This window comes from Oryzias latipes, chromosome 5 (assembly GCF_002234675.1).
Source record: "Oryzias latipes chromosome 5, ASM223467v1".
Classification (NCBI taxonomy): Eukaryota; Metazoa; Chordata; class Actinopteri; order Beloniformes; family Adrianichthyidae; genus Oryzias; species Oryzias latipes.
The window spans coordinates 27,477,322-27,504,342 of record NC_019863.2 but is presented as its reverse complement, the minus strand read 5'-3'; the positions used below and the strand labels follow the sequence as shown (position 1 = coordinate 27,504,342).

Genomic DNA, 27,021 nt, shown 5'->3' with positions numbered 1-27,021 from the left:
AAATAAAACCGAAAGAGGGGGGGCCCACTCCATACGGCAACCATAGGAGGGGGGCCACTCCCAAGTAGCCCCCCCCCAAGGCGCATCGCAGGCTAAACCCCCCACCCCCTCACCCTAATATGAGGTTATATAAGGAAGGGGGTAAGTTGGGGACAGCTGGTAGACTGTCCCCCGGTGGTCAAACAGCCGTCCCCCAGCCCACCCCCAGCAAAGGGGCCAGGGCCACCCAGCCCAGGGGCCCACCCCCGGAGGCGCCGACACCCCAGGCCCGGCACCACCCACCCCACACAGAGAGAGAGGAGCCAGAAAGCGTCGCCCCCCCCCGGAGCAAGCCCAGGCCCCCACCCCCAGACGCCGGCCCTAGAAGAGCTCTGGTCAGGCCTCGACGGGACCGAGGAGGCCAACCGGCCGAGGCAACCACTGATTGCCTCAGCGGAGACCCCGACCCGCTAGCCCCCCCGACCCGTACTAATAATGGGCCCCCCCTCCCCCCCAGAACGCCCCCCCACAGGACAGGGCCGACAAGCCCCCCACCCCACCCCACCCCAGACCCCGCAGCCGAAGCGGGTGATACCCAGAGCGACCGGGGGCCCCGAGAGGGTTGTCCCGTCCCGCCCCAGAGCCAGGGAAGGGCCGATCCCAGCCCCAGGTGCAGATGGGCAGCCCATCCGGCGCCGCTGGGCCCCCCCCACCCGAGCAGGGCCCCCCGCCAACCCCCCCCAGCACAGGCAAAGGGACCACCCCCCCAAGCCAAGCCAGACCACCACCCCACCCCCCCACCACGCACCCCCACACCCAAGCCCAGAGGACCACGCAGCGCCCCAGCCCGCCCCACCCAGGCACCGGACCCGACCCCCCGACCAACGGAGCCCCCCACCGCCCAATTATCTTTGATGGCAGCAGGGGGTTTGGTTGATAGCACTGGTCTAGACAACCTATCTCATCTCAAGGCATAAGAATATGGCAATTATGTCAAAGTGTGATATCTCTGAGACATATTCATGCGATTCTTCAAGCACATCCTGTGTCTAGCTTGATAACTCAGAACTACAGTTCATGGAGGGATTAAGTTTTCAACCTTTCTTTTTTTTGGTTGAAAGGGCAAACATCTTTGAAACAAAGAAATTAGCATGAAACTGCTCATCTAAAGCTATGTTTAAAGAAAAAATGGTCCAGATTATGTAAACTTGTTCTATTGCCAGCATTTGAATGACGCATGTTTTTCACATTTGGTTTCTCCAGCTTCAAACACAGATCAACTCAATCAAGTAAAGTTTTTTTTTTGTTAAAAGTTTTAAAAAACAGTTGTCCGCTTCATTCTGAAATGACAAACTTAAACTTTAAAGGAATTGCTTTCAATTATTGATGCATTGGTCATTTGTCAGATATTAACATGACCACAAAAGTCAGATGTGTGCAATTATCATTTTTAAGGCATTTTCGTGCAATTCAGAAATAAGTTTTAAAAATTTTACGTACTTTATTGCATATTTTGATTTATTTTGAAGTTTGTGTGCACAGAAAGACTTTTCTGTTTGGTCCCATTTTGACAAAGTATGGCTACCGTCACAAAGAGCTTTTATTTCCACAAAGTAACAGACAAGCTTCATTTTTACTCCATGAAGCAAAGAGGATGCTTGGTTTTTATCTGTTCTTAATTCTATTTTTTTCCTTTCACCTCATGACTACATTTAACTGACATGTTTAATCTCCTTTGACATTCTTAGATGACACACACGTTAAGCCTGCGCATTCATTTGAAAAACGTTTACACGCATGCTAAAAAAATCTCATAGCAGCTTGAAGTATTTAACGAATCAAATAGAACCCTTATGCTGACCAATCGGATGGACCCCTTCTTGCTACTGACCAATCGAATGAAGTCCTTTTATGGTAGATGCCTGCCTCCTATGCACACATGGGTCATTTGGAGAATAATTTAAGTTATGTTGACTTTTAATACTAATAATAATAATAACAGATTGGATTTTTCCATGCTTTTCCAGATGCTCAAAGCGCTTCCAATTTATGTCCATTATTCACTCACTCCTCATTCATAGGTGGTGATGATACTGATGCAGACTGACAGAGGCGTGGCTGCCAGCACGCGCCTATGGCCCCTCTGACCATCACCGGGACATTCAGACGCATTCACACGTCAGTGGAGCCACACTGGAGGCAGGGAGGTGCCGATCCTTCAATCATTGGCCGACCTGCTCAACCACCTGAGCCACTGTGGTCCTTTTATTTCAATAAAACAGTTGCAGTGAAATGGAAATGATGTATTCGTTGTTTTGCTATTTCGCTAACACTTATATCACACATGGCAAGTTTTCCTCATATAGTGCAGCCCTAATGCACATGCAGAAATCCAAAATCTAAGTGTGTTAACCAGGTTTCTTAGAAACCATGTTTTTGGACACTGAAAGTGTCCAAGTATGGGTATAGTGCCCAAACAGTATTAACACCCTTGCAAAGCGAGTTATTAGCTTAAAATTGATGTTGCATCATAAAAGCTTAAAGTTCTCAATGATGAAGTTAATAGGACCAGTGGAAAACGGTGGTTTGGATGTGTTGCTCCTTGACAAACTGCACTACATTTAGAAGCACAAATATCAACAGTATAACCTTAACAGTGAAAATCCTCTTTACCCATCAGCACTTACACTAATAACCTTTAATGCTGATAAAAAGAAAATTTGTAGAAACAAATGTGTGTAAGTCAGCCCTTAACGGACTCTTGTCTCTCAAAGTAGCATAAAATGAGTAAAACTGTGACTTGTATCTGTGAGAGAGACAAAAAAAACCTAAAAATGAAAAACAAAATTGCTGCATAATCATTATATTTATGTACATAATTCTTTTACAGGAAAGAGCTGCTTGGCTTTAAACAAACAAACTGAATAAGCTCAGGCTACATTTATGCAGTCCACCATTGTGGAGGTTTTATCCAAACTCCAAAGTGTTATGAAGCTGCAGGCTGCATGAAGCCCCAGTGAAGCAAAGCAAAGTTATTTAAAACACAGTGAATGTTTAAACACCTAATGGGAAAAAAATACCTAGTTTAGTCTACTGAAGATAGCGTGTACTTGCTAAAATAAAACACTTCAGCAGTTTCTCAAGGGAAGAGCACAGCGCAGAGATCCCAAATTCTTTTTCACTGCAACACGGGATAAATCTCCATCCCGCTTTTAAATATTTCAAGGAAAAAAGTTACAGCCAGATATAAAGCTTTAACTTTTCTTCCTGAAAGAGAGACAGAGGATGGCTCCAGGCTGAATATTTCTGACAGAGTGATGCATCTGACATCCGTTAGGGGATTAATGAAGCAAAAAATGAGCAAATATTCACATTTTAAGCAGTAAAAAAAAGGTTTGACGATCTGTCAAGTAACAAAAATGTTGGACAACTGGTTTGTTTTGAAGCATCGCACAAACTTTTCTTCCAGGTTTACAGCTGAGGCCTAAACGTTTTGGGATTTAGCAAGAGGGGACAAAGAAAAGGAGAAAAGAGGATTTTCCTGCATTGTTTCCACTTTTCATGCTACAAAACAGAAAGAAAGGTCTTTACTGAAACCTTTAAGGTACGACTTTGACAGCAGAAAACCTCTGACATGAGTTAAAGGTTTTCTTTGATGGTAGCACACTGATTGTTTTAGTTTACCTTCTGAATAAAAAACACATTTATTCCAGCTCCAAGTAGAGCTTTTGTTATGTGCAGAATCCTGCAGGACAGCAGTGCAGCCTGCATCTGTTTGGGTCTGATCTGCCCAAAAGGGCAGAACCTATTAGTTGAAGCACAGTAATCAAAAGTGAGCCTAATGAAGCACTATTCGGATGTCTGGCTGAGATTCCGCCACGTCTCAAGTTCACAGTGGTAATTAACCATGTCAGCTATTTGTACTAGCCTCTGTGTTCAGACGCAGGAAAGCAGCACTTCTTCAACAAGAAGACTTCAACACAAAACTGGGCTCTTTAACAGAAGGCAGATGAAGGAGGAGGTGTGATCAATGATTATCAACTTAGTTCACTTAGACAAATCCCTTTGCTGAATCCCTATCAGAGCGCACGCTGCACGCAGAGCCAGCAGAGAGAGAAAACGACAATTAAGCCTTCTTAGTATGCAGCAGAGGGAAACATATTAGAGCAGATTATGTGAAATTCTTCACTGCCTTTTCATAAAACCAGTACAAATACCAAATCTCAGAGGAACGCCGGAGCAGACAGCTGCAGTCTCCAGAAATTCCCGATTTATGATCGATCTGAACATGAAAAAACTTTTTTATATTTATAACACAGGACAGCTGCTGTTAGCTTACCTTACTGCCTACAATTCTAAAACCTTTTTATTTTCTTAGCATCTAAAGGTGTTTTGCAAAAAAAAAAATGTATTTGAAGATATAAAACCTTTACTGCACATGGCTGTTTTTGTCTTTGTGTCCTAATCTCTAAAGAAAAAAGGGTATTTTGAAATGCTAAGATGAGCTTTTAAGGCTTTCTTAATGTAAAAAGAAATGCTGTTGCATGAGGTTATTGTACATTTAAAATAAAATTGCAAGTAAATATAAAAAGAGCTTAAAAACTAGGTTACTTCTGCAGAAACTCGAGATAATCTCCTCATTACCTAATCGGTTAAGATGCTAAGAGTGCAAGTAGGAGGCTTTGCTGCCAGAAAACCAAATATTCTTGTCAGGAATGGTGTCAGTACTTTTGTTATCTAACATAACCATATTTGTCTTTGAGAAATTTGCAATCCTTTAAACATGAAGTTTGAAAAACCTCAAACTGTCTGCATGGCATGCAGATGAAGAAAAGTTGTGGAGTGACGCCTTTCTGCTTCTCAGAGCCACAACTGTCGTGGTGGAGTCGGGCCTCATCTGAGTTTGAGAATGAAAGCTTTTTGCTTTGGGCTATGTGAGGTCATTTTAGGATCACTGGATGATTTACATCAACAAACCGACGAGATTACAAAAACCTTCTTAAACCTGCAGAGACTGAGAATGTGCCAAGTCAAGAATAGAATCTCTGATATGAATGGAAAATTACTCATTTGTGCAGCATTTCTACCTGCTATTAATGAACATTTGACCTGTAACATTTCTGCAAGTACTTGGAGACCTGTACGCCTTTCAGGTTAATGTATTTACCAATAAAATGATGTAAGGATTCACATTAACGGGATTTCAAAAAAACATGTTTATTCCTTTGGCCTGACTAAAGAACAAAATCACCTTAAGTGTTTTGGAGTTCAGATCTAAAGCTGCTTGCACTTCGCAACACCTTTATTAAACACAATGTCACATGATTAGTTGCATGGTCAATTTTTGTGTTCAACCAACACAGTGTTATCACCTGACTCTGCTGATCTGCTCAGTCCCTCAGGAGCTTTGCACCGTTACTCGGGTCATTGTTTCGCTTTTCCGACCAGCGGCAAAATTGGGGTCAGTCTAACTGCTGAAGTTTCGCTGTTTTCTAAAGCTTTTGTGGTCCGCTACCAGCCTCCAACATGCTGCTGATAAGAAGTACCAATTTTGAAGCAGCACGAAAGATTTAAGCATAGCTGCAAACTGCACCAGGAGTTGGAGAGGAGTGAAAGCCAGACGGAATCTGGGCTTTTAAAGCTAAAAGGTGACTAGTAACTAAATGTATGAGGTGATCACGGTAAAGCCTGGAAAATGAAACAGAAAGTGGGATCAGAGCTTTTTAACTGGTTTACAGGTTTTATTCTTTAGGACTGGATGTCACACCTAAAGAGCTAAAATGACAAGATTTTGATAAAAGTCCCACTCCGTTTATCTTTTGATCTATTTTCAAATCATTCTTGGTGGTTAATTAATTATAAATATGCAAAATCACAAAATCTCTCATTATCTAAGACATAGCTTCTGTGGAATGGAAGGAGTTCATCAGAAATTCGCCTCAGATTTGTGGGCACAACTGTTGGCACGGCGTAAGCCCACCCCCAGGTTTTGAATCAGATTGCACCTCAGACAAAGAAAAGAAGTACATGGATCTATTTGTCTGCAAGTGGATTCATTGGAATGGAGTAGAGCAGGAAGATTGTGACCCGCCAATTGTAGCACCTATGCCACACACTTTTTTAACAGCATTTTTTTGTCTGCTCCTGATTCACAACGATTTGAATAAAGAACTATCCAGAAATGCAATTTTAAGCTTATTTTTCTTAATAAACACCCCCCATATTTTAGCAAAATGCCACAAAAACATGGTTTTCATCGAAGTGGGTCTTTAAAAAACTAACAGCTGATGATTTATTGTGATTTAGTAAAGAACTGTAATTATCCTTTTTTTCTCTCAAAACCCAATTTCTTCTTCACATAACAAAACAATAGTTATTATTTTCATAGTTGTTTTTAAAGCACGTTTCTAAAAAACAAACAAACAAATTGTACATTCACAAGATGTATTTTTGTGCCACTCTATCTGGTGCTTGATTTAATCCATTTAGGGACTCCGGATGAAACCTATCAGTTTTACTACAAACTGGCACAAGACATTATTTCAATGTCTGTTTATGTGTTTATGATGTTCTTGCAGAAATAAATACATTTTACGGAGTCTTCTAGACTGAACAAAAGTGAAACCTTTGTTACTAACAAAAAAACATGAAAGTTCTGATTTATTTGCCCCTATGCGGCCAGTATCTGATCTTTTCATGACAGTCTGAACGACACAGATCCGATCTTTTCAAATGCGACCCAGGCCACTTGGGTATGTGGTCCTGAATCCGATACGTATCCGATCTTTTCAAATGCGACCTCCGTCTGACAGCCAGGCCACATGTATCCCACCCGTACGTCATCGATACGCTACAAACGTCATCATTCTGCGTTGAAGTATGCGGGAACGAGAACATAAACATCAACCATGGCGTACGATGCTGCTGAGACCAGTCAGTGGAAGGGAAGCGAGGTCACCGATTTGATTCATATTTGGGGGGACAGCTCTATTCAGGCCAAACTCAAGGGCTCTCATCACAATCGGGCGGTTTTTGAAATAAATGTCAAGCGAAATGGCCAGGCATGGTGTTGAACCTTTCCCACGATTACTTTTTTTTCTTACCGACCTTGGGCAGAAGCCTGGGGAGACCTTCTCTAGGGCGGATCCTCCTTCGGGGTTCACTTCCCCGTTCGGATCCTCAGATTCTCCAGAGCGGGTTAATAAATAGTCAACAGCAGATCTTCTGGGGGAAGCCTTCTTTTTCTTTTATCATCGTTCTCCTTCCTCCGTAACACACAGCATGAATGCGCGCCGCCAACACACTTCCGCTGCCCCCTCTCACTCCCTCTTGCGCTGCACGCGCTCTATCCTGTCTCTTACACACATGCGCGCTGCCCCAACACATTCACATCCCCATTCCACAACAGTGGGTACAGACGATCCCGGCTCCAATGCCTTCTTAAAATGAGAAGATTGTAATTGTGCTGGCTCCTTTGTAAAAATAAATGTAATACTATACTACAAAAACAGCTCCACTGTTGACAACACTGTTGTTGACATCCATTGTTAACGTTAGCTACTTCCACAAACGAGTGACGTCGTTCACCGTTAAGTACTCCTCTGCGCATGCGTGTCACTTCTGGGTCATTTCACAGTCACACAAGAGATCACAAAAGTTTGCATTCAATTGGAAATGTGAACGGCCTTGCAAAAAAATCGATTTTTAAAAAAAAAATCGGAATTGAGCATTAAGCCCTGCAGTGTGAACGAAGTCGTATCAACCTTTCATCTCTCCAATGTAGAAATTTGTCGTTTGTGGTGTTAGATGATTCAAATGAAACCTCTGGTCATCACTCAGGAAGAGCCAAACAGCCATGAGATGAAAGGTATTTTTCAGACAATGCACAACAAATCAACATTTTTTGGCAAAGGCAGCATTCCTTTTTTCCAAGCCTGGTTAAGTTAATGAGTTTTTTTTTCCTTACGAACTTGCCAATTGTCTTAATCCCAGCTAACATGTTAAAATTGTGCGTTCATTTTAATCAAGTTTGTGTTCATATTCCTTCAGAGGGCCTCCCAAGGCTGTGTACCATCCTCAATCTTTAAATAGCCCCATCTAGATAATGTATCTCAATCAGTGGGTCACAAGTATTAAGTGGGTCACAGGGCTGCAGACAACCATCACCACACTGTGACTTGATGAGCAGTTTCTACAAGAGTAGAAACTGTATTTTACATAGTAAAATATTCAGGAAGATATCTATTTTAATTAAACACAGTCTACAAAAGAATCTGATTACATATTTAATAATATGCGCGTTAAATTTTGTCACTTTAAAGAGCCTATATTATGCAAAATCAACATTTTTGAGCTTTAAAGTGTACTATAATGTTAATTCCTCACACAAAGCAATCCCAATTCACGAAACACTGAGCATTCCTCTAAAAAACTGGGCTCTGAGCACCAGCCCTCCCAATCCACGAAAAGGGGCGGGTTCTCACATTGTGACGTAGATAAGTGAGGAACCGTCCCTTCCAGGAGGGTGTCAGCAGCATCCCTGGGCTAACCCACGCCCACTTTCTCAGCAGAGCTAGCGCTGATCAGCAGAAACGCTTTCATTTTATGCGCACAATATGCAGATCCATCTTTGCAAAAGTTCGGATGTTGCTAATAAAACGCTGACAGGCTGCCGAGGCCGACTCTAGGCTGATGTCATGAAATGGGCGGCACCCACAAGGAGTGAAAGGCGGTGCCTCATGGATCAGGTTGTCTTACTTCTAGGTAGGAAAACGAGCTTGTGCAAATAACAAATATTTATCTTTGGTGTGCCAAAGGTAACATATTATCATATATATGGATATAGTTTAATCAAAAAGACCTAAAAGTAAAGCATAGCCTTTAATATTTGTTCCATTTTTTACCAACTTTTTTTCAAAGTGTTGCTTAAATAAAGTTGCTATGCAAGAGTTTGTTTATGCAAACGTTAAGTTTCTACCACAGGATTTCATCTGGTTATGGGTTTGCCTCGGACTAAACTGATGCAACGCCTTGATTAATAGCAGGCCGTGTGCATTTGTTTGTGATGTTTGCTTGCTTGTTTTTCATCCCTTCTTTTGTAAGTTTCCTTAGAAACACCGCATGACCTGATTTCAGTCCGGCTTTAGCTGCTGGACCGACAGCCTCACACTAAGCTCTAAAAGGGTCCACAGAAGAGTTCATGGTTGACTAAATGGTTGCACGCCCGCCTGTGGTTGCAAAACCTGTCAAAATCATTTTATCCTCTTCATTCCTTTAGAGTGTTGAGTTAGAGGTTTTGCATTTTGACTCATCTGGTAAATAAATGCAAATATAGTTTAACAAATTCTGTAGTTTTGTTTTTTTTGTCAAATAGTGTGTTGCACCATGTTCCATTAAATTACAAAAATGATCACATTTAACATAACTTTTATATGCATGAAACTGAACAGTCATCTAAGAAAAATCAACAGATTCACCGTTCCATGTAGGAATCCAACTCAACTCAAAACTATGAGATTCTTGATGGGACTGTTTAAAAAAAATCCTGTTTGGTTTTTCACCTTAACTATAATCTAGATGAGTAAAGTGATTTAAGACACAAATTAGGGAGTACAGTGCATTCATAATGGCTACTTTGCTGCTAAAAATACCCAACCTTCTTTTGGGAAATTTAAAATACCGTAGTGAGCATTTATGTACTTTACAGTGAATAGTTAACTTCACAGACACCAATATTTCATGGAAATTACCAGCATTTACACGCCAAGGGAAAACCACCACAGGACTTCCTCCAGCCGCACAAACTATCAATGAACTTTTTTTTGTAACTGACTTTCACTCTGCCCTCAAGCAGTCAAATTGGTTAGTTACACAACTGAGCTACGAAAAGTATTTAAGCCCCCAACCGAAGACGCAGAAATGTTCTCCATGCTTTCCATTTGCTCTCAGATGTGGGCTAACATCACTGTTACGTCAGTGTCCCCCCACCAAACAGCCAAACACTTCTACCAAATGTTGCAGCACAGACATTTGCCGGAGCCTTCAGGCTAGTGAGATCATTAAAAAGCAAGGACTCTGGTTCAGAAGATGCATGAGGTTTAATTAACTCAAGCTCAAATCCGGAGAGACCTCTTCATTTTTGTTTTCCTCAGAAGGAACGTAAGCCTGAAACCTTCAGGGGGAAACTGTAACATTTGTAAAAAGCAGCTGATTTCTTTTGTTTTGTTGCAATGACATTACTTTCATGGAGTGAAGTGATGTGAATTTTGTCATTAGGGCCTTTTACTTTTGGTGCCCAATTAGCAGGACTTTGGAAACAAGCAGAGACTGTTCATAGAGGTTGCTTCTGGGGAGTAGAGAACTGTTTAGATCCAATTAAACTTTAAGGGTACCCCGATGACTTTATACTGCCTTCGACACAGAGGACCAAAGGAAAACAGGGTTTGAATAATGGAAGAAAGTGTTGATGAGAAGTGGTCAAGTAATACCGAATTTGAACCAAGCACAGGGGCCCTGAGCTAAAACTGGCAGCACAGCAGGACGATGATGCCAAAAACACACAAACAAACCGGCAAAACAAACTTCAATTCAACAATTTCAAAACTCAAAAATGAAAAAGGAAGCTTCTTTTTCAACACAACTGTGGATCATTCGAGCTCCATCCACAATAAACGTATCTCAATTTTCCACGTCTGTCTTCCAGCGAGCTGCTGAACTTCACTGTTAGACTGCACAGAGCTGAATCATCAAAGCAACACAAATCCAAGTGAGGAGGATCTCACAAAAGCAATAACTGTGAATCGAGGCAGAAAGTGTTTGTTTCAAAGCCTGGTTTTTCAGCCATTGTTTTGAGCTGAGCCACAGAAAACAACAGCTGCTGCTAACAAGCGCAGGCTTAAGGTGGTATTTTATGTGCATGTTCCCCCCAAAAATCTCATAGCATGAAACTGCCAAATGACATGAGATGACTTCAAAAGGCAAAGTCATCTGAAACAGGTACCTTCTAGTCCAAGCAATTCCAACAAATCCACATTTTAAAGTCCTGTTCGGATCATCGGTTGATCCATTTTAAAAATGTTCCCAGTGGTTTAGCCAAAGTGAGAGAAGAAAATGTGTCATTTTTTAAGACATAATTTCTGTAGAGCGGTAGAAGATAATTAGAAGTTGGTCACTGGTTTGAATAAAGAACTCCTCAGAAGTTCAATTTTAGGCTTACTTTTCTTCATCTTCAGAAAAATGCCACAAGAACTTGTTACAATTTTTATCGGGCTTGGTCTTTAAATGAAGTTTAATTCCTGAATTACGGCAATAGAAAACCTGTTGGACTGTATTCTGGCACATTAAATATTAACTGCAACAATTTAAATCTCCTCCCAAATAACACTCCCTTTCACTTATCTGCAAAGGCAGGAAGGCCTGACTGTGAAGCTTAATGGTTCCCATAAGTTGTTCCACTTTGTGAAGTTCACCTTCATAGGGTCTTGGGGTGGGAGTGGGGTGGGGAGCTGATCTTTATCTGTCTGCAGATCACAACTTCACTGCTGACACCCCAAACTAAGTAATGCAACAGCCTGGCTTTCCACCATGCCTGTTGCTGCACATCAAGCTGGCAGAGTGCATATGGACGCATCTACAGTTCTTGAAAAGCCTGGCTCAATGGTTTCACAGCCTCCAGACAATAATCTGTTTGGAGGAGCCTGTGCGTCCACGTCTCAACAATATTAGGCAGATAGTTGGGCCTTTGCACCAATTGGAAGTCTCAAAGCAAAGGTAAGAGGGGGGGGGGGTTGTGACACAGCAACAACAACAGAGACACAAAAGAGGGTTTAATTGTCTCGCTTGGCTTTCATGTCCTCCACGTTGCTCCACTCAATCAACATTCCTCCAGGGTCCTGGCGCGCACGCACCACACAGACACACACACGCTGCTTCTGTAGTTATCGATTGCATATCAGAGTCTGATCATGTCTGCTTACCATCGATAGCTCTCGTCAGAGCGTCTACTTCCAAGCTGTGCAAGAACCTGAGGAGCAGCAACCCTGCCGCCAACGCGCTGGCCGCGGTGCGCAACATTTGGAGCCTATAATTTGGAAAGAGTCCTCGGCATCAATTGGCGTCTCAGTCCTGTCAAAGCTGGAGGCTGCAGACAGGCGACGACGTGGAGGCGCGCGCGCGCGGGCGCTGACGGTCCTCTCTGGAAATCCGCGCTCGGTGGTTCAGACGAGGCCAAAGACGGGAGGCTTCTCCCAGCCCGGGTCCGATCAGGGGGTCCGTAAGTGCATGGAGAGCCCGGCCACAAAGGCTAGCAGGCTGAAATAAGCATCGAGCTAGTAGCAGCTGATTTGCAGCGACGATGGAGGGCTGGAGTCTGGAACCATGCACCTCCTGCTCTTTTGTTCTCCCTGCGTCCTGCCGGTGAGGAAACCACAGGAGGGACTGGAGATCAAATGCTCTTCTCCTCTGCCTCTCCAACTCTGCGTCTGCTGGCTGCAGATTCAGCCTCGACTCTGGATCCCAGTCAGTCAGAGTGACGTCGCAGCATCATCGGCTCAGCTGGCCCTCCTCCTCCTGCCTCCCCCGGACCCCCGACACCCCTCCATTCACCTCAAATCACACCCCCGCGTGAACGTGGCTGTAGATTCCCTCCAAATTCTGCCAGTTATTTACTGCTCCTTTCAAAGCCCGGTGTTAAATGTTGACATTCTTCTTAAGGATCCATCGGGCAGGGGCGTCCACAATATTTTCACTTCTCTATATTTTTTGCTGGGGGGGACCAAGGGGGACCCTGAAGTGCAAATCACACCAACTCCCACTAAAAACTTGTTATAGAACATAACAACAATTAAAAAGCAAAACAAATAATAAAAAAAAACATTAAAACAAATGATGAGCCAACTTCATCATCCAATCAGCGATGTCCCATAGTACCGACCATCCCGGTTTCCATAAAAACAAAATGAAAAATATTTTGGAAAACAAAAGCAAAATGAAATGTTAAAAAGTGAAATAAAATAAGAAATCAGAAAAATGTACCCTATTATCTCACTGAGGCAAATATTAAGTGTAATGTCAGCAATAACAATTTTAAAAATAAAAACAGTTCATTTTGCCTTTTGTGGTGTGTTTCAACACAGAATGCATGAATCTAACAAACTAAAATTAAATCAGAGCTAATGAAGCAGCCTCCAACATAAAAATTCCACTTAATAATATGGTGCGCCTTAAGTATGATTTCTTGTTGTGCTAACCAACTTCCAACTGATTTTCTGTGCCACAGGAGCTCAGAAATCAGTTTTAGTTAGTTTTAGCACGCCTTTGGTAAACTACGAAAGGTTGATGGATTTTTAGAGAATTACAACTATAGTCAAGAACTGCACTGTCCTACTGAATGTGAATTAGTTGAATAAAGTTTGTGTTTGTTTACTAGTTTAATACTTGCTTACTTTTTAAAACGACTAATCTTTTTTTCTCTTTAACTGATGAACCACATTGAAGGGGTAAATAGCAGCATGTGGCTCCAGAGCCTAAGGTTGCAGGACCCCTGCCATAGACCAAAGAGAGGAAGTGACCCTGAAGAAGTAAACAATGAAAGAGAAGAAAAGAAAAATCCACCAACCACAAGAATCTGAACAAGAGTTCATCCTAATAAAGTTTGAACATATGTTGGGTAAAGATGGGGTAATGAGGTGGAGGAACTTGTAAGATTTCTTCTTCATGCTGTTTTATCAACTGAGTACTTTCCCTTCCCTCTAGGGAGCAGCCGTAGGAACTGCAGGATGTTTCTCAAGTTGTTTTCTTTGAATCTTGCTTCGTCCCAGAAACCATTGTGTGTTAAAGCAAACCAAACCTGGTAAAGATGTGAACATTATTGACATTCCGGCCCATTTGAACTGAATGAGACTATTCTTATGGTTGAATTTTTTCAAGTTTTATATGCGTCTCTAAAAACTGGTCACATCACATGTGCAATATACCATTTTCAAGATATTTTTGATATTGTGTTTTCGTTTCAACTTCCCTCTTCTCTGTGGTAGTTTTCCTGCTCAGTTATGGAGGGGTGCCTTTAAGGGGTGCCTTTAAGGCTCAGGGATCATCAACACCATTCCTTCCATTTCTCCTTTTTCTTCATTCTCTTAACTGACAAGTCTTACGGATCAAAGGAGAGGTGAGATGTTAAAGTAAACAAAATAAGCAGATCTGTCCTTTGCAGAGGTCAACTCAACCTTTTTTCTGCATCATTATCAACATAACAACAGATAAATTTTGCCTGACGCCAAGTTGAACAACAAATGTACTTAAACAGGCTGCAAAAAATCAGCTGCTTCATGCCATTTAATCCTGAAGAATACAAAATATGATTCAAAGCATCAAAACAGGGGCTAAAAATGAAAAGTCTGAGGTTTTGAGTGAGATCAGTTGAGTTTTGCTGCAAATGTTTGTTCAATAAGTGATCTACAACAGCTGCCAATATCCTCCATTGAACACTGGAGGAATTTAAAGTCTATGTTTGGAGCAAAGAAAGTTCTACAAACTGTTCAGGACAACATTGATGCTTCTCAGCTGTAATTGAAAACAACAATTTTTCTCTTGACTTTTGGTGTTGTGACCACAAAGAATTGTGGGGTTGGATAGTTATCTCTCCTTCCTGAAAGGATGGATTAGTGTTTCCCCTGCTAAAGGAGAGAAAGGACTGCAAGCCCACTTTTCTTTTTGAATTGATCAACATAAATTAATTTTTCAAAGGAGACATTCAGGTACTTCTGCTCTAAGAATATTTAGTTCTGATTTACTTGATTTATGTAATTTATACTTTGTTCAGGGATTAAGAGTTATCTGTTTTAGAAGGGTTTTTTTAAGTCTGTCCTGAAAGAATATTTATTTTTAAATCTATTCATCTTTGAAGACCAGTTTAGGCCAATGCTTCATGGAATGGCTATGTCATTATAACATTTATTTGTGTTCTTTTTTACTATGAAAAAAAATGCAACAATTGACACTACAAAGCATTTAAACAATGAGAGCTACCTTCAGAAATTGCAGATGGTCTGCACTTTAGTGGCACGTCTTCTTAAGGGAAATCTTTCTATTAAAATCCTACAAGTCGTAGCTTAGAAAAAAAGGAGTCAGATCAGAGGTAAGTACAGTAAAAAGCTGCGTTTACGTTTGTGTTTAACTATACTCTAGTTTTACTATGCTCTACTTTTTTTTACTTCAACTTTAGTAATATTTAAAAATAAAACACTATTCTTACTCATCTTCACTTGGTAGTAAAACTTGCACGTACCATTTGTTACACAGCAGTGAATGCCTCATTGTTATCAGAGACTGAACAACAGAGTTTTTATTTCTTTTCATTTGTTTATTCAAAACTCTTAAGGAAAAAACTTAGACATTCATGTTTTTTTTGTTACTGGATTGATCCAGACTGACCTGAACTTTACCGGTTTTTAATCCTTTTAATAAATTGTATTAGATGAATTTTTATCAGTGTTATATTTCCCTTATTTTTATGTCATAGCATTTTTGGCCCCAACGAGGTAAGAAACGTCAAACCAGGCTAAATAAACTACATTTGATGCCATTCAATCTAATCAGGATCATGTCGATAAAACCAATTTCCCTCACTGCACTTCAAAACTAGTTTCCAGAAAATTACATTAAAGGGTTTTTGGTGTGCTGAGCAAGCAATATTTGAGTGTGTATAGATAAAAAAATCTTTGTAAAACAAGGAGAAAAAGAGCCAGACCATCTGCTATGACTGGTTGGGTCTGTGAGAAGAAACAAGCACAGAGGCAAAAGACAAAAGAGGCAAAATAGTTTCTAAAACCTGGTACTTATGGCACTCCAGATCTATGAAGTTATGATGTTATATAAATCTAGAAATCCTTTTTAAATCTGAAAAAGAGACATTTGAATGAGAAGTTAAAGCAGTCTGATTTGGTTTATTTTATTTCAAACTTGGAGTTTACATCCACAGATATTTCTTTTTTTCTTCTTCTTTTTTTAAGTTTTCACTTCCTCTCATGTGAGCTTCCTTTATATTTAGACTTGGCAGACAACAGTATGTCCTAGTTGCTGATAAGATTTGCTTCCGCTGTCCTTCTTACTCTTGAAAAGTTTAGAGGCCACAATCCAGAACTGGAACCAACAGCAGTGAAGTTCATCACAGACTTTGATGGTTTGTTGAGCTTCTCCAGACTAAATAAAAGAAAACTGTGGGAACTGGCGTTGAAAATTATGGTTTGATGTTGCCATATTCAGAGAACAACTTGGAGTTTACGGAAACCTAGAAAAGATTTACCTTTCTTGTTGTCAAAAATGTAGCTTGTTGACTGAGTATTTCCAGTTGGATATTGGTGGATCCTGTCACAGAAACTAACTGGAAAAAAAAAAGTGTTTTGGAACTGACACTGATGCTTTTCTTGCTCTTAAAGTCCCATTCCAAACATCTTTTGATATATTTTAAAAGTATTTCCAGTGGTCTTTTAATTATAATTATCCTTTATTTAGCCTAAATCAAAAAAATCTGTCAGTTTCTTCATACTTTTTTATCATCTGAGCTCAAGCAAAGACGTACAGGGATCTATTTGTTTGCAAGTGGATGTAATGAAATGGAGCAGAAAAGGGCGCTTGTGTAATCGCCCCGTGTTTTTTCTACGTCACAAATACTCCCTTTTTCAAACTGCATTTTCTGTCTGCTCCTGATTTAAAATAATTATCTTAGAAAAATATTCAGAAATGCAATTCAGAGCTTAATTTTCTTAATATATGTTCTCCATTGTCAGAAAAAGCACAAAAGAACATGTTCAAAACATGTGGGTCTTTAACCACACTTGTAGTTTCATGACAGTAAAACATGTAAAACACTAAGTCAAAAGACTTAAGAGAAAACCGAAAGCCTACACTGTCTTATCAAAATAGAATAGAATAGAATAGAATAGAATAGAATAGAATAGAATAGAATAGAATAGAATAGAATAGAATAGAATAAGATAGAATAGAATAGAATAGAATAGAATAGAATAGAATAGAATAGAATAGAATAGAATAGAATAGAATAGAATAGAATAGAATAGAATAGAAAAGATCCTGAAACTTAGAAAGAAATTTGACTTTGATATTGACTTTTATATTACGGATGATATTTTGACAGGCTTCTTTAAATAACCCCCTCCTTTACCAGTCTGCTACAGATGATTTGAGGCTTGTTCAGAGCAAAATCTTTTGTTCCAATCTGATATTTATAAAACTCATAAAAATGTTCGTTTTTGCATTAAGACTTACTTCTTTTGCCTTTTGCAGTTACAGATGAAACACTGGTGCTCATGCTTGGAGAGCTTTTGGTTGTTTGGAACTGAAAGAAAAACTTTGAAGGGGAGTTCTGACCTTCATTCAGCTGCAGAGTCTTTGATGTAGACTTAAACAAAAAGTGAGACTTCCTCCAACCCCTGAAAACAATCCTAAATAGTTTCAAAGCCCCTTAAGATAAACTTGCTTCGTCATGCCATGCAGTGGGACATTCATTGTGAGCAAAAACTTTGCAGGGAGGACCATTAAGCCTAAAAAATCTGGAAAAAAAAGTTCTCTTGATGCACCACTAGCCGCTGATATAAGAAGATCTTCTCCTTGTGGCAATGAGAAGGTATAGAATATTACATACATTGAAAGACATTACATAGTTTTTAAAGGATTACCGTTTGAATGTGAATACATTTTTTGGTCTAGTTTCTTTGGATGTTTTGTTGCACATCTAGAAAATGTCATCCTCAACGTCTATTTCTGTCAAAGGATGTGTTTCAGAGAATATGTAATCTGATTACATCACTTAGCCTGATACTTTTTTTAATTTTTATTTTAAAGGAGAAATCTTTTAGAACATCTCACTATTTCTCCTTCCAACAATCAGGAAACTCGGGATGTTTTCTACGTTCATATCCCATCCCAGTCCAGTAGCGTGCAAAGTTATACTATTTTTCAAATGTACGGTCGAAAAATTCCCATTGAACTTTAAAAATATGTTAATGAGAAAAAAAAAGACTTTTCTTATGGGAACATTCACAACTAAAAATATCCCAAAGAAACCTTTGACACAACTCAGTAAAATTTAAGAAAAGATGACTAATTTTTTCAGCTTTAAGATATTTTCATTAACTTGGAAAATGTGTCTGTTTCTGGAAACTTGCATTTAGCATCTCCAAGCATCCATGAAAGAAGGAGAAGTCCTTTAATCTATGCAGTACTGACACCCAGTGGGTTTGCAACAGCATTGCTGTATAGATGTAACCCTTGTACTATCCTAGACACTTTAACGTTGGGTCATCTAGACCCAGTAGACAGTGCGCTGAACCTTTTTTTTTTAATGATTTGTGAACCTCACTGGTGTCTATGGATTACATGAAATCTTTCCACCTTTTTCCACCTTTGTCATGGTAGGAATAACACGTCAATGTAAGGGTGGGGTCATCTAAGATAGCACAAGTTAAACTAAAGGTGAAAGAAAATATGCAGCCTTTTTTGATATACTTAATATACTTATTTTGTTTTGCAAAAGCCTTAAAAATACATCATACATCGTAATAAATTGCAGAGTAAGCAGAAACTGACCTTAAAATGTAATACACAAACACTTTTTTATAGTTTTTTAGAATCCACTGACTTATTTGTTCCTATTGAGCTCATTATTTAAATAAATTACAATGACTTCGTTTTTAGATTCCTATCTAGAATTGATATTGTAGCAATGCAGCATGTAAAACTGTTTTATTGAAAAAAAGAAGGGGGGGGGGGGTATGTAGTGGCTGATCACACTGACGCATACGAGGTGGGACTAGACAATTAATAAACATACAAGTAAATTAGTTTAACAAAGCTTACATTTACTCTAAATAAATTTGACAAATAATACTTGAAATGTAGTAAATGAACAAAAAGCTTAAATAACAACCCTAGTTCCACCTTTTCCTATGAAAGTTAGTTTGTAAAACCGTGATGGCAGCATACCCCACCACACCCACAAACAAAATGGCGGTAACCTCTCCCAAGCATTGCACACTTTCTTTTTAATTTTACTATTTTAGATTCTATATTCCTCAAGGGGAGCTGGTTTAGCTCGTGCTGGTTTGCAGCGCCTTCCGTCCGTGAAACCTGGGTTCAACTCCGGGCTGCTCCCTGTTCCCTTCTCTACTTCTGTGCCAGTTCCAAGCCCGGTTTGAGAAGGTTGCGTCAGGAAGGGCATCCGGCGTAAAACATTGCCAAATTTACCATTCGACTTGTTCGCTGTGGCAACCCCTGATGGGAGAAGCCGAAAGTGGAAGATTTTAGATTCTATATTCTTAAATAAATGCACAAATTTCTTTGAGTTAAAATGTACATTTATTCTGTTTTCAGTATTTGTTTGTAGCAAATACACGTACAGTACATATGTTTAGTTTACTTATTTGGGTTTGTTTAATCAATGTCACCTGTTTTTGAGTTGCCAGTGCTGAGAGTACTGAGGTTCTGCTCCTGGAGCTGTGCTGTGGGGACCGGCAAAAGAGGAGCTCAAGCCTTCACAGCCTTTAAATACTCCAGTCAGACAGTGTGGCAGGCGCCATCTACAGATGCCTCCAAGGGGAGAAACCAATGGATTTATTTAATGTTTATTTGCTTTGCTTCTTTTGTTCTACTTTTGATTTTTTCGTCTTTTCCACTAAGAGACCAAGTTTTGTGTTTAGTCTTGTCTTTATAGTCTTTGTTAAATGTCTGTGTAGTCTATGTTAAACGTTAGTCCCCCCCCCATGTTTCCCAGGTGGTCTGATCAGCCTTTATATATGTTCCCCTGTTGTGTCTTTGGTTAGATCAGTTTGTTCCTGTTGTTTGGTCTGTTCAGTTGCTTAAGTTAGTTAAGTTTGTTGCCTGATTTAATTATGTTTCTGTTGACCTCTTTTAAGGGCCCAGTTTGTAAATCTTTTTACATTTTTTGAGAAAAATGTAAACTTTTATTTTTTTGATAAACTTTCCTATTTGGCCACTCGATCCTTCACAAAAACTAAAGGAATAAAAAAAAACTCTGAATGTTCATGCTACATGACGTTAATCTTGCTGTTTAAAATAGGTGTTTGTGTATGCCTTTCTACGGCTAACATACTATGGCTGTAACTGAAAATACTTAAGAAAAGGAAGGGAAGAACATAATTTTACTGTGTGGCTTTGAACACGACCATACTGTAACTTTTGCAATAAAAAAAAGTTGGAACAATTTCGGTTTGAGCTTTTTTCTTTTCTAACTTCAAGCGGAGCTTTTAGATGCAGAGTTGTATTTTAAGGATTGACTCCTTGCTGTTTTTTTTTTTGTTCCTGTTTCTATCATGTTTGTTGGAGTTCATTTGTGTTTGCCATAATCATCCAGCAGGTGGGAGCACAGCACTGAACACTTACATGGACATCATCATCCTTTCCTTCTTGCTCTAAAACCCTGTTATTAAAATAAAATAAAAAAAATACAGAACAAAGCAAGCCTTTCATGTGGGAATATTTTTGAACATGTTGTACAGTTTGTGGTGAGACAGAATGCTAAAAATGGAAAACAATGTGTTATAAAACAACATGTTGCTCAAGTGTCTTATTGCAGTCTCTATTGAAAATTACATTTATGGCAGGTTGAATATTGTGGAGACTTTTGGTTACTCTTCTGATGAAGGTCAGTGGTTGGAGTGAGTGAGGAGAATGCAGAGGACGAGAGGATTTACTGCGGCGACTTGAAAGGTGAAGAAGAAAACCTAAGAAAAGTAAATCTCTTGATTTTTTTGTGCTTAAAAAATGGCTAAGAACTAGGAAAATTTTAGAAAACGTTTTTTTCTCTTGCAAATATATCCAATGTTTGTAATAACTTTACTGGTTGATTTCTAAAAGTAATTCTTGTTTTTAGATGGAAAATATCTGCTGATTTTTTTTATTTTTTCTTATTTCTGCTCTGCATTTTCCATTGCAGTTTTATTGTAGGAGAAAGTGAAAACCCTTTTCGTCTGGTCTGTGTCATAACTACAGCAATTAGTTCAGACGTCATTCTTTCATCCGCAGGCGGAGGATTGAAATGCACCTCCGCCCAGTTTACTGCAGCTGTAATGGAAGCCAGGATGAAATCTAGACTGGAGAAACAGGTCAGGTCTGGTTCTCACACTGAATTAGGACGCACGTCTTTATTCCTCACTGTTATTGATAAAAGAAAAACTCATTAAAGTTTGTAAGTGTGAGTTTGTAACCTCCAACAGATTGAAATTTGCTTCTAACCTGCATCAGCGCTCAGTGCTGCATCATTTCTCATCTTCGGCTCGGCCAATCTCTGGCGCTGTCTGCCTCCTCTCCATAGTTTCATACGCAGATGGATTACCTCATCAATCAAAGTTCCCAGAATCACATCCTGTGTGAGTGTGTGTTTGTGCGTCCTAGCACTGCAGTGTCTCCCTTCAGATGGAAGACAGCATGAAGTGCTTGTGCAGTTATAATTAAATGGAAAAAAAGAGACATTTTCAATAATTATCTTTTAGAAATAGGGAAAAGTTTGGGGGTTTTTTTTGCTTGGAAAGAAAACTTAGTGCTGTTTAAAAGAAAAAAAAAGACTCAATACGTTTGAAATATTTTTGTATTTGTACATTTTAGCTTAATAGAGAAAAATTGAATTTTTGGAAGATTTGGTCTCCAAAAAGGTAATTAGAGTAAATTCAAACAGTCGGCAAAAGTAATACCTGAAAACCCTGTTTGATGGAAAACAGAAAGCGTTACAGTGCTGGAGTCTGTCTTTTTTTCCCTCCTTCCTCAAAAGGAACAATTATGGAGCGGGCAATGGTGATAACACCTAAAGAATTTGAGGCATGCAAAAACAACCCTTCCCCCATCCGCTCAGCTCCTCACCCCTTCCCCCTGCCCTCGCCCCCTTCTCTTTTTTCCTCCCCACTCCATCATCAACCTCTCTGCCGTCCTCTTCTACATTCAAACTGGTTCAAATTGCTACCAGTGGGGCCCCAATGTGAAAGAAGCACTGAGAAAGATAACAGAAGATGAAAAAGTGCCTGAAAATGAAGGAGCACTCAGAAAAATGTTGATTTTCACGCTACGTTATAGAAAAACTGTGAAAACATATTAATCATCACCTGTGATGAAAATATTTTAAGTGATGTGCTTTTAAACAGCAGTTTGATAACAAGTGTACAGTTTTTTTTTGTTTTTGTTTTTTTTAATCACAGATGAGGTTCCCAGGATAGGAAAACCTGATCTCAATGAAAAGGCTTTTTTTTTACTTGTGTTACATGTTTTAAATAGAAACACAGTTTTATTGTTTGCAACGAATGTTGACATTATTTTCAATCCCCAACCTGGGCTGGTGAAACGTTTTTTTCAATAGAAGTCTAAGTCTAAGGTATCTTGGCTTCTTGGAGCCAGCGGGTACTTCCTGTTCAGAATGCGAGGGGTCACATTGTCCAGTTCTCAGAGACAATCAATGGGTGTATCCCGCCTTTCAGTCAAGGATAACTTGGATAAAGCGACAAAAAAAGCATGGTAGTCTGAAATTCTTATTAAAACTAACTCTTTGAAAGTTTTGATTTAACCCCTTCATGCCATTAAATTCAGGAGTTCGCTTAATTTAGCATCACCTCAAATAGAAAAAAAACAACATCTAAGAATATTACTTTATATAATTAGAAATGCATTCAGGCATGAAGAGTTTAAACTCCCTCCATCCATTTTCAGAACCTTCAGGGTCACGGGTCACTGGAGCCAACCCAGCTATTGTTGGGTGAAGATGGGGTACACCCTAAATAGGTTCCCAATCCATTGCCACATACTCATATTTATACCTGGGATCAATTTAGAGACACCAATTTATCGATGTAGCCTGATTTTCGTCTCTTGGAGCCCAGAATGCTTGAAGAAAACCTACATATACACAGGGAGAAAATGTGAAGTCCACATAGTACGGTCCAAGATAGGATTCGTTCCAGGGCCTTCTCGCTGTGAGAGCGCTAACTAATGCGTCACAGTTCAGCCCAGTTAAAAAATAATTAGACAGAAAAAGTAGGGGTAAATTGTAATGTACACTTTGTGAAAATATAAATTGCATAAAAACATGATTATATTCACTCACAGTGGTAGAAAAGACTTAATCATGATGTAAAGGCAATGCAGTTATTCGTTTTTTTTTGTATCTATTCTTGTTGAGCTTATTTTCACTCTCTCAGTGAAAAACACATTCCAGCCGCTGGGAATGCCTGACGGATGGTCTGTGAGGGCGTGTGTGCTTGCTGGCATGTGTGTGGTCTGTTCCTCAGACTTGTTAAGTAACCCTTCTCACGTGAGGCAAACATGCTCATCTATTTGTTTGTCTGCACTTCAGAGCACATTTTACTGCCTGTTATCTTGTACAACAAGGATGTGAGCGGTGCCATTCCTCCCTTTGCTGCTGAGAGAAGACGGGACTACAAATGCACACATGTCATCTATTAGATTTCAGGATCTTTTTAAAACGGCAGTTGGAGAAAATGTTTGGCTACATTCCTTGAATTCACCAATTTAAGCTTTTTAAATTTAAACTTTTGGAATAATGAGTGTTTTTCAAACTCAAGCAGAAACATGTTCCCCTGCTCTTCTGTTGATTTACACCAAACTGGGATTTGGAAGTTTGTATAATGCATGGTTTCTTCCTCCAAAGTGCTCTTGTCAAGAGTGAGAACAATGAAAGTGAAAAATCTTTAAGAACAAGTTTGACTTTTTCACTTTTACAAAGAGCGAGTGTGTGCTTTTGCTTTAATGCAGTTTTTTTCTTGCTCTTGTTCTTCCTCATTGAGCCATATTGACCTTGAACCCCACAGTGACCGTGACAATGACTGAGACCCTCGCTATAACGCACGAACCCCCTGAACTCTTTCACGCCATTCATGTTCCCTCTCTTTCACTCAAGCCCCTTTTCCTCCCCAACAACAGTCCATCTTTGTGAGGGAAGTTGGTCCCGCCGCTGCGGATGCTGCTCTCTGTGTGGCATTTAGCGTTGTATCTGCAACTTGTGCCTGTTTAGAGACATTCATCAGTTTAAAGACAACTTCCCACAACAAAACAAATTTCTCTTTCATTCATAAACCTTTGACCTGCTTCTTTCATCTGACGTTCAAATCCTTTAAAAAGGAAAAAGAAAAAAAGAAAATCAAAAAACAATCACAATCCCTTCCTGTTTCACTAAAACCCAGTATGAGCCAATTGCTGTGACATCCCTCACAGGAAACAAGAGCACAAAAGCATGTAGCACACAATACCCTGGAGGTAAAAAGTATGGATTCACAGACTACAGCACTTGGGTGGAGGGCGGGGGGGGTAGTGGAGTTGCCTGGCAACCAGCTTGTTGATATCCAAACAATGTACAAGTCATCAAAGTGGCTGGTTGAGCCAGATTCAGGTTGTTCTGAGTGCAACAATGAAACTGGTGTGTTTATGAAAGACTATAAATGAAGCAGTCACTGCACTGCAGGACACCAGGACAAGCTCAAAGTACTCTGGATTCCATTAAATGCTATCTACTCGGCCATATTTGCTGTTTTACCATCCACAAGGACTGCGTGTAGCCCACAGCGCGGGCTGATCCTGCACAACCAGAGAAAGGTGCAACTTCTGCCGACTGGAACAGGGAAGGATGTGAAAATTCGGCTGCTGCTTTAGTGTTACTGCAGGAACACTGCACAGACAGGTCAGAATCGAATCTGTCCAGAAGTACACAAAAAGAATTCTCATTTTTACAAATTTGACCAAACTTTTAGGACAAACTTTGAGTTTTTATTTAGTCATTTTATTAGTATATTTGGGTTAAGGTTATTCCACATTTTTTGAATCAGATATCTGCAAACTGTTAAGTTTTGTTGACAGGATTTGTTGATTGCATTTGAGAAGTTTTAGTGCCTCTGATCCGGTGTTTAACATTTTTGTACTAGTAAAATGTTAATTTTGGGAAAAGAAGGATAAAAAAGCTTTAATATCAAAAACAAATCTCTGTCATTCTCCTGCAACTGCATGATGTTTTAGGTCTACATTCTATGGTTACTGGAAATGTCTATTTCCTTCCTATGTTTGCAAACAAGTTAATAATACATTATATCATAGGAGCCAAAACTTATAAAACACCTCCATGAACTTCCTTTGACAGTTTTTCACTTGATGGTTATTTGCATGGATGACAGGCCAAATAGGGAACTATGTAAGTAGTCTCTGCACTCACTGGTGCGCTTGCCAATCCTTTTGGTTGTTACCAATATGTAGGAATGGCACTGACCTGCCATTAGTATAGTTGTGATTCGTAACGTGAAGGTATCCAAAAGGTTATTAGCTTTCAGTTTTTTGGTTCAACCATAGAGGGCCCCACTGGAAAACCTCCTCAGAAAGCATCCAGGAAGCATCCGGACCAGATGCCTGGGCCACTTAAACTGCATCCTCTCGATTTGGAGGAGTGGTGGCTCCAGGTAACAGAGCTTCTCACCCTATCTCTAAGGGAGGGCCCAGCTGCCCTATGGAAGAAACTTATTTCGGGCGCTTGTGTTCTTTCGGTCATTACCCAGAGCTCATGACCATATGTAAGTATTGGAAAGAAGATCGACTGGTAAATTGAGAGCTTTGCTTTCTGGCTTAGCTCTCTCTTCACCACAACAGACCGGTACAGCAACCGCATAACAATAAAACTCCTTCACTTGTGAGAGAGTTTCATTTTCTTGTGACCCTTATACAATTCAACTCTTCCACCCAGAGATGGCAAACTACCCTTTTCCTATCAAGAACTATGGCCTCATACTTAGCAGTGATGACCCTCATCCCAGACGCTTCACACTCAGCCGCAAACTGCCCCGATGCTGAAGGTCCTGGGTAGATGAAGCCAACAGGACAAAATCATCTGCAAAGAGTGGAGATGAATCCTGCGGTCCCCAAACCAAACTCCCTCCAACCCTGGCTGCCCCCAGAAATTCTGTCCACAAAGACTATGAACAGAACCAGCGAATTTACTAATTACTTTCTTTTAACTTTACAGTTACTTTTAAAACAATACAATTCTTTAACCTAGCCACAATGGAGTGATAATAAAGTCACACGTGGCTTCGGAGCCTCAAGTTACAGACCCCCTGGTGTAGTCTAAACTTTTGGTTTTTCTAAGTTAATTTAAATACATGTTAATAACTTATAAACTAATGTGGTCTCTCATGATTATAAATCTGGGGGCGAGGGGGGGGGGGTCCTAGAAAATAAATGGAAAAACAAGAAAAACTGTTTTTGTCCAATTATTTGTTCTGAACCCTCACATTAGTGATGCAACCCTGATAGCGTGAGGGAGCCCCCACGGGAGCCCCGGGTGCCCCGTCCCGCAGCAGCAGCAGCAGCAGCAGCAGCAGCAGCAGCAGCAGTAGCAGCAGCACCACTCGCAGTCAAGCAGCGGGACTCCAGGCTCTCACTTCCCCAGCTGCTGACGTCAGCTGGCAGCCTGGGCTGAGCTCGCTGCTCCGGACATACATAGCGCCGAGGAAAATGCTGCTCTCCGTACCGCCAAGGGCAGGAGTCAACCCCTACAACGGCTTCAACAGCAGAAACAGCAAAAAGGTAACCGTTTCGGTGCTTTTACGCTGTTTCCTGCCGCTTTCGACCGCAGGGCAGCCCGCCCGCGTCCGCGCAGCGCACGGTGACAGGGAGCTGCAGTGTCCTTGAGGAGCTAAAGGTGGGGAATTTGGGGCTGAAACTTGGCGGAGTGGACGCATAGTACGGTACCCCGCCGGTGGGTCAAGTGTGTGTGTGTGTGTGTGTGTGTGTGTGCGTTTGTATTTCTACCCTTGTGGGATCCGGGACCTGAAATTTCACCCACCTCGTGGGTACCAATTTTTTCCGTGGGGACCGAAGCTCGGTCCCCACAGGCACAAGCATTGGAATCAATAGAAAAAAGCCTCCTGATATGCCTAGTGCTGTTTTTTTTGCAAAGTAAAATCGGTCCCCTGGAGATGACTTTTCATGACAAGGTGTGTTTCACCATGACACCCTAGTGGTCAGAGT

General features: G+C 40.4%; 2 protein-coding genes across 9 annotated transcripts in view; one reads left to right on the top strand and one right to left on the bottom strand.

Moving 5' to 3' along the window:
- Positions 1-12,503, bottom strand: part of LOC101174586 (low-density lipoprotein receptor-related protein 1) — a 118,190-nt gene extending 105,687 nt beyond the window's left edge. For 4 of the 7 annotated variants that reach the window (XM_020703484.2, XM_020703487.2, XM_020703488.2 and 1 more), the window contains exon 1: positions 11,955-12,503. In XM_020703484.2, coding sequence (XP_020559143.2) covers positions 11,955-12,051 — 97 coding nt within the window. In that variant the 5' untranslated portion in view covers positions 12,052-12,503. The remainder of the gene's footprint in view (positions 1-11,954) is intronic. The other 3 variants (XM_011475489.3, XM_020703485.2, XM_020703489.2) reach the window with 1 other exon arrangement.
- Positions 12,504-26,390: 13,887 nt separating this feature from the next.
- Positions 26,391-27,021, top strand: part of LOC101164552 (RNA-binding motif, single-stranded-interacting protein 2) — a 52,224-nt gene continuing 51,593 nt past the window's right edge. The window contains exon 1 of one of the 2 annotated variants that reach the window (XM_023955209.1): positions 26,391-26,577. In XM_023955209.1, the coding sequence (XP_023810977.1) occupies positions 26,506-26,577 (72 nt within the window). In that variant the 5' untranslated portion in view covers positions 26,391-26,505. The remainder of the gene's footprint in view (positions 26,578-27,021) is intronic. The other variant, XM_023955208.1, reaches the window with a different exon arrangement.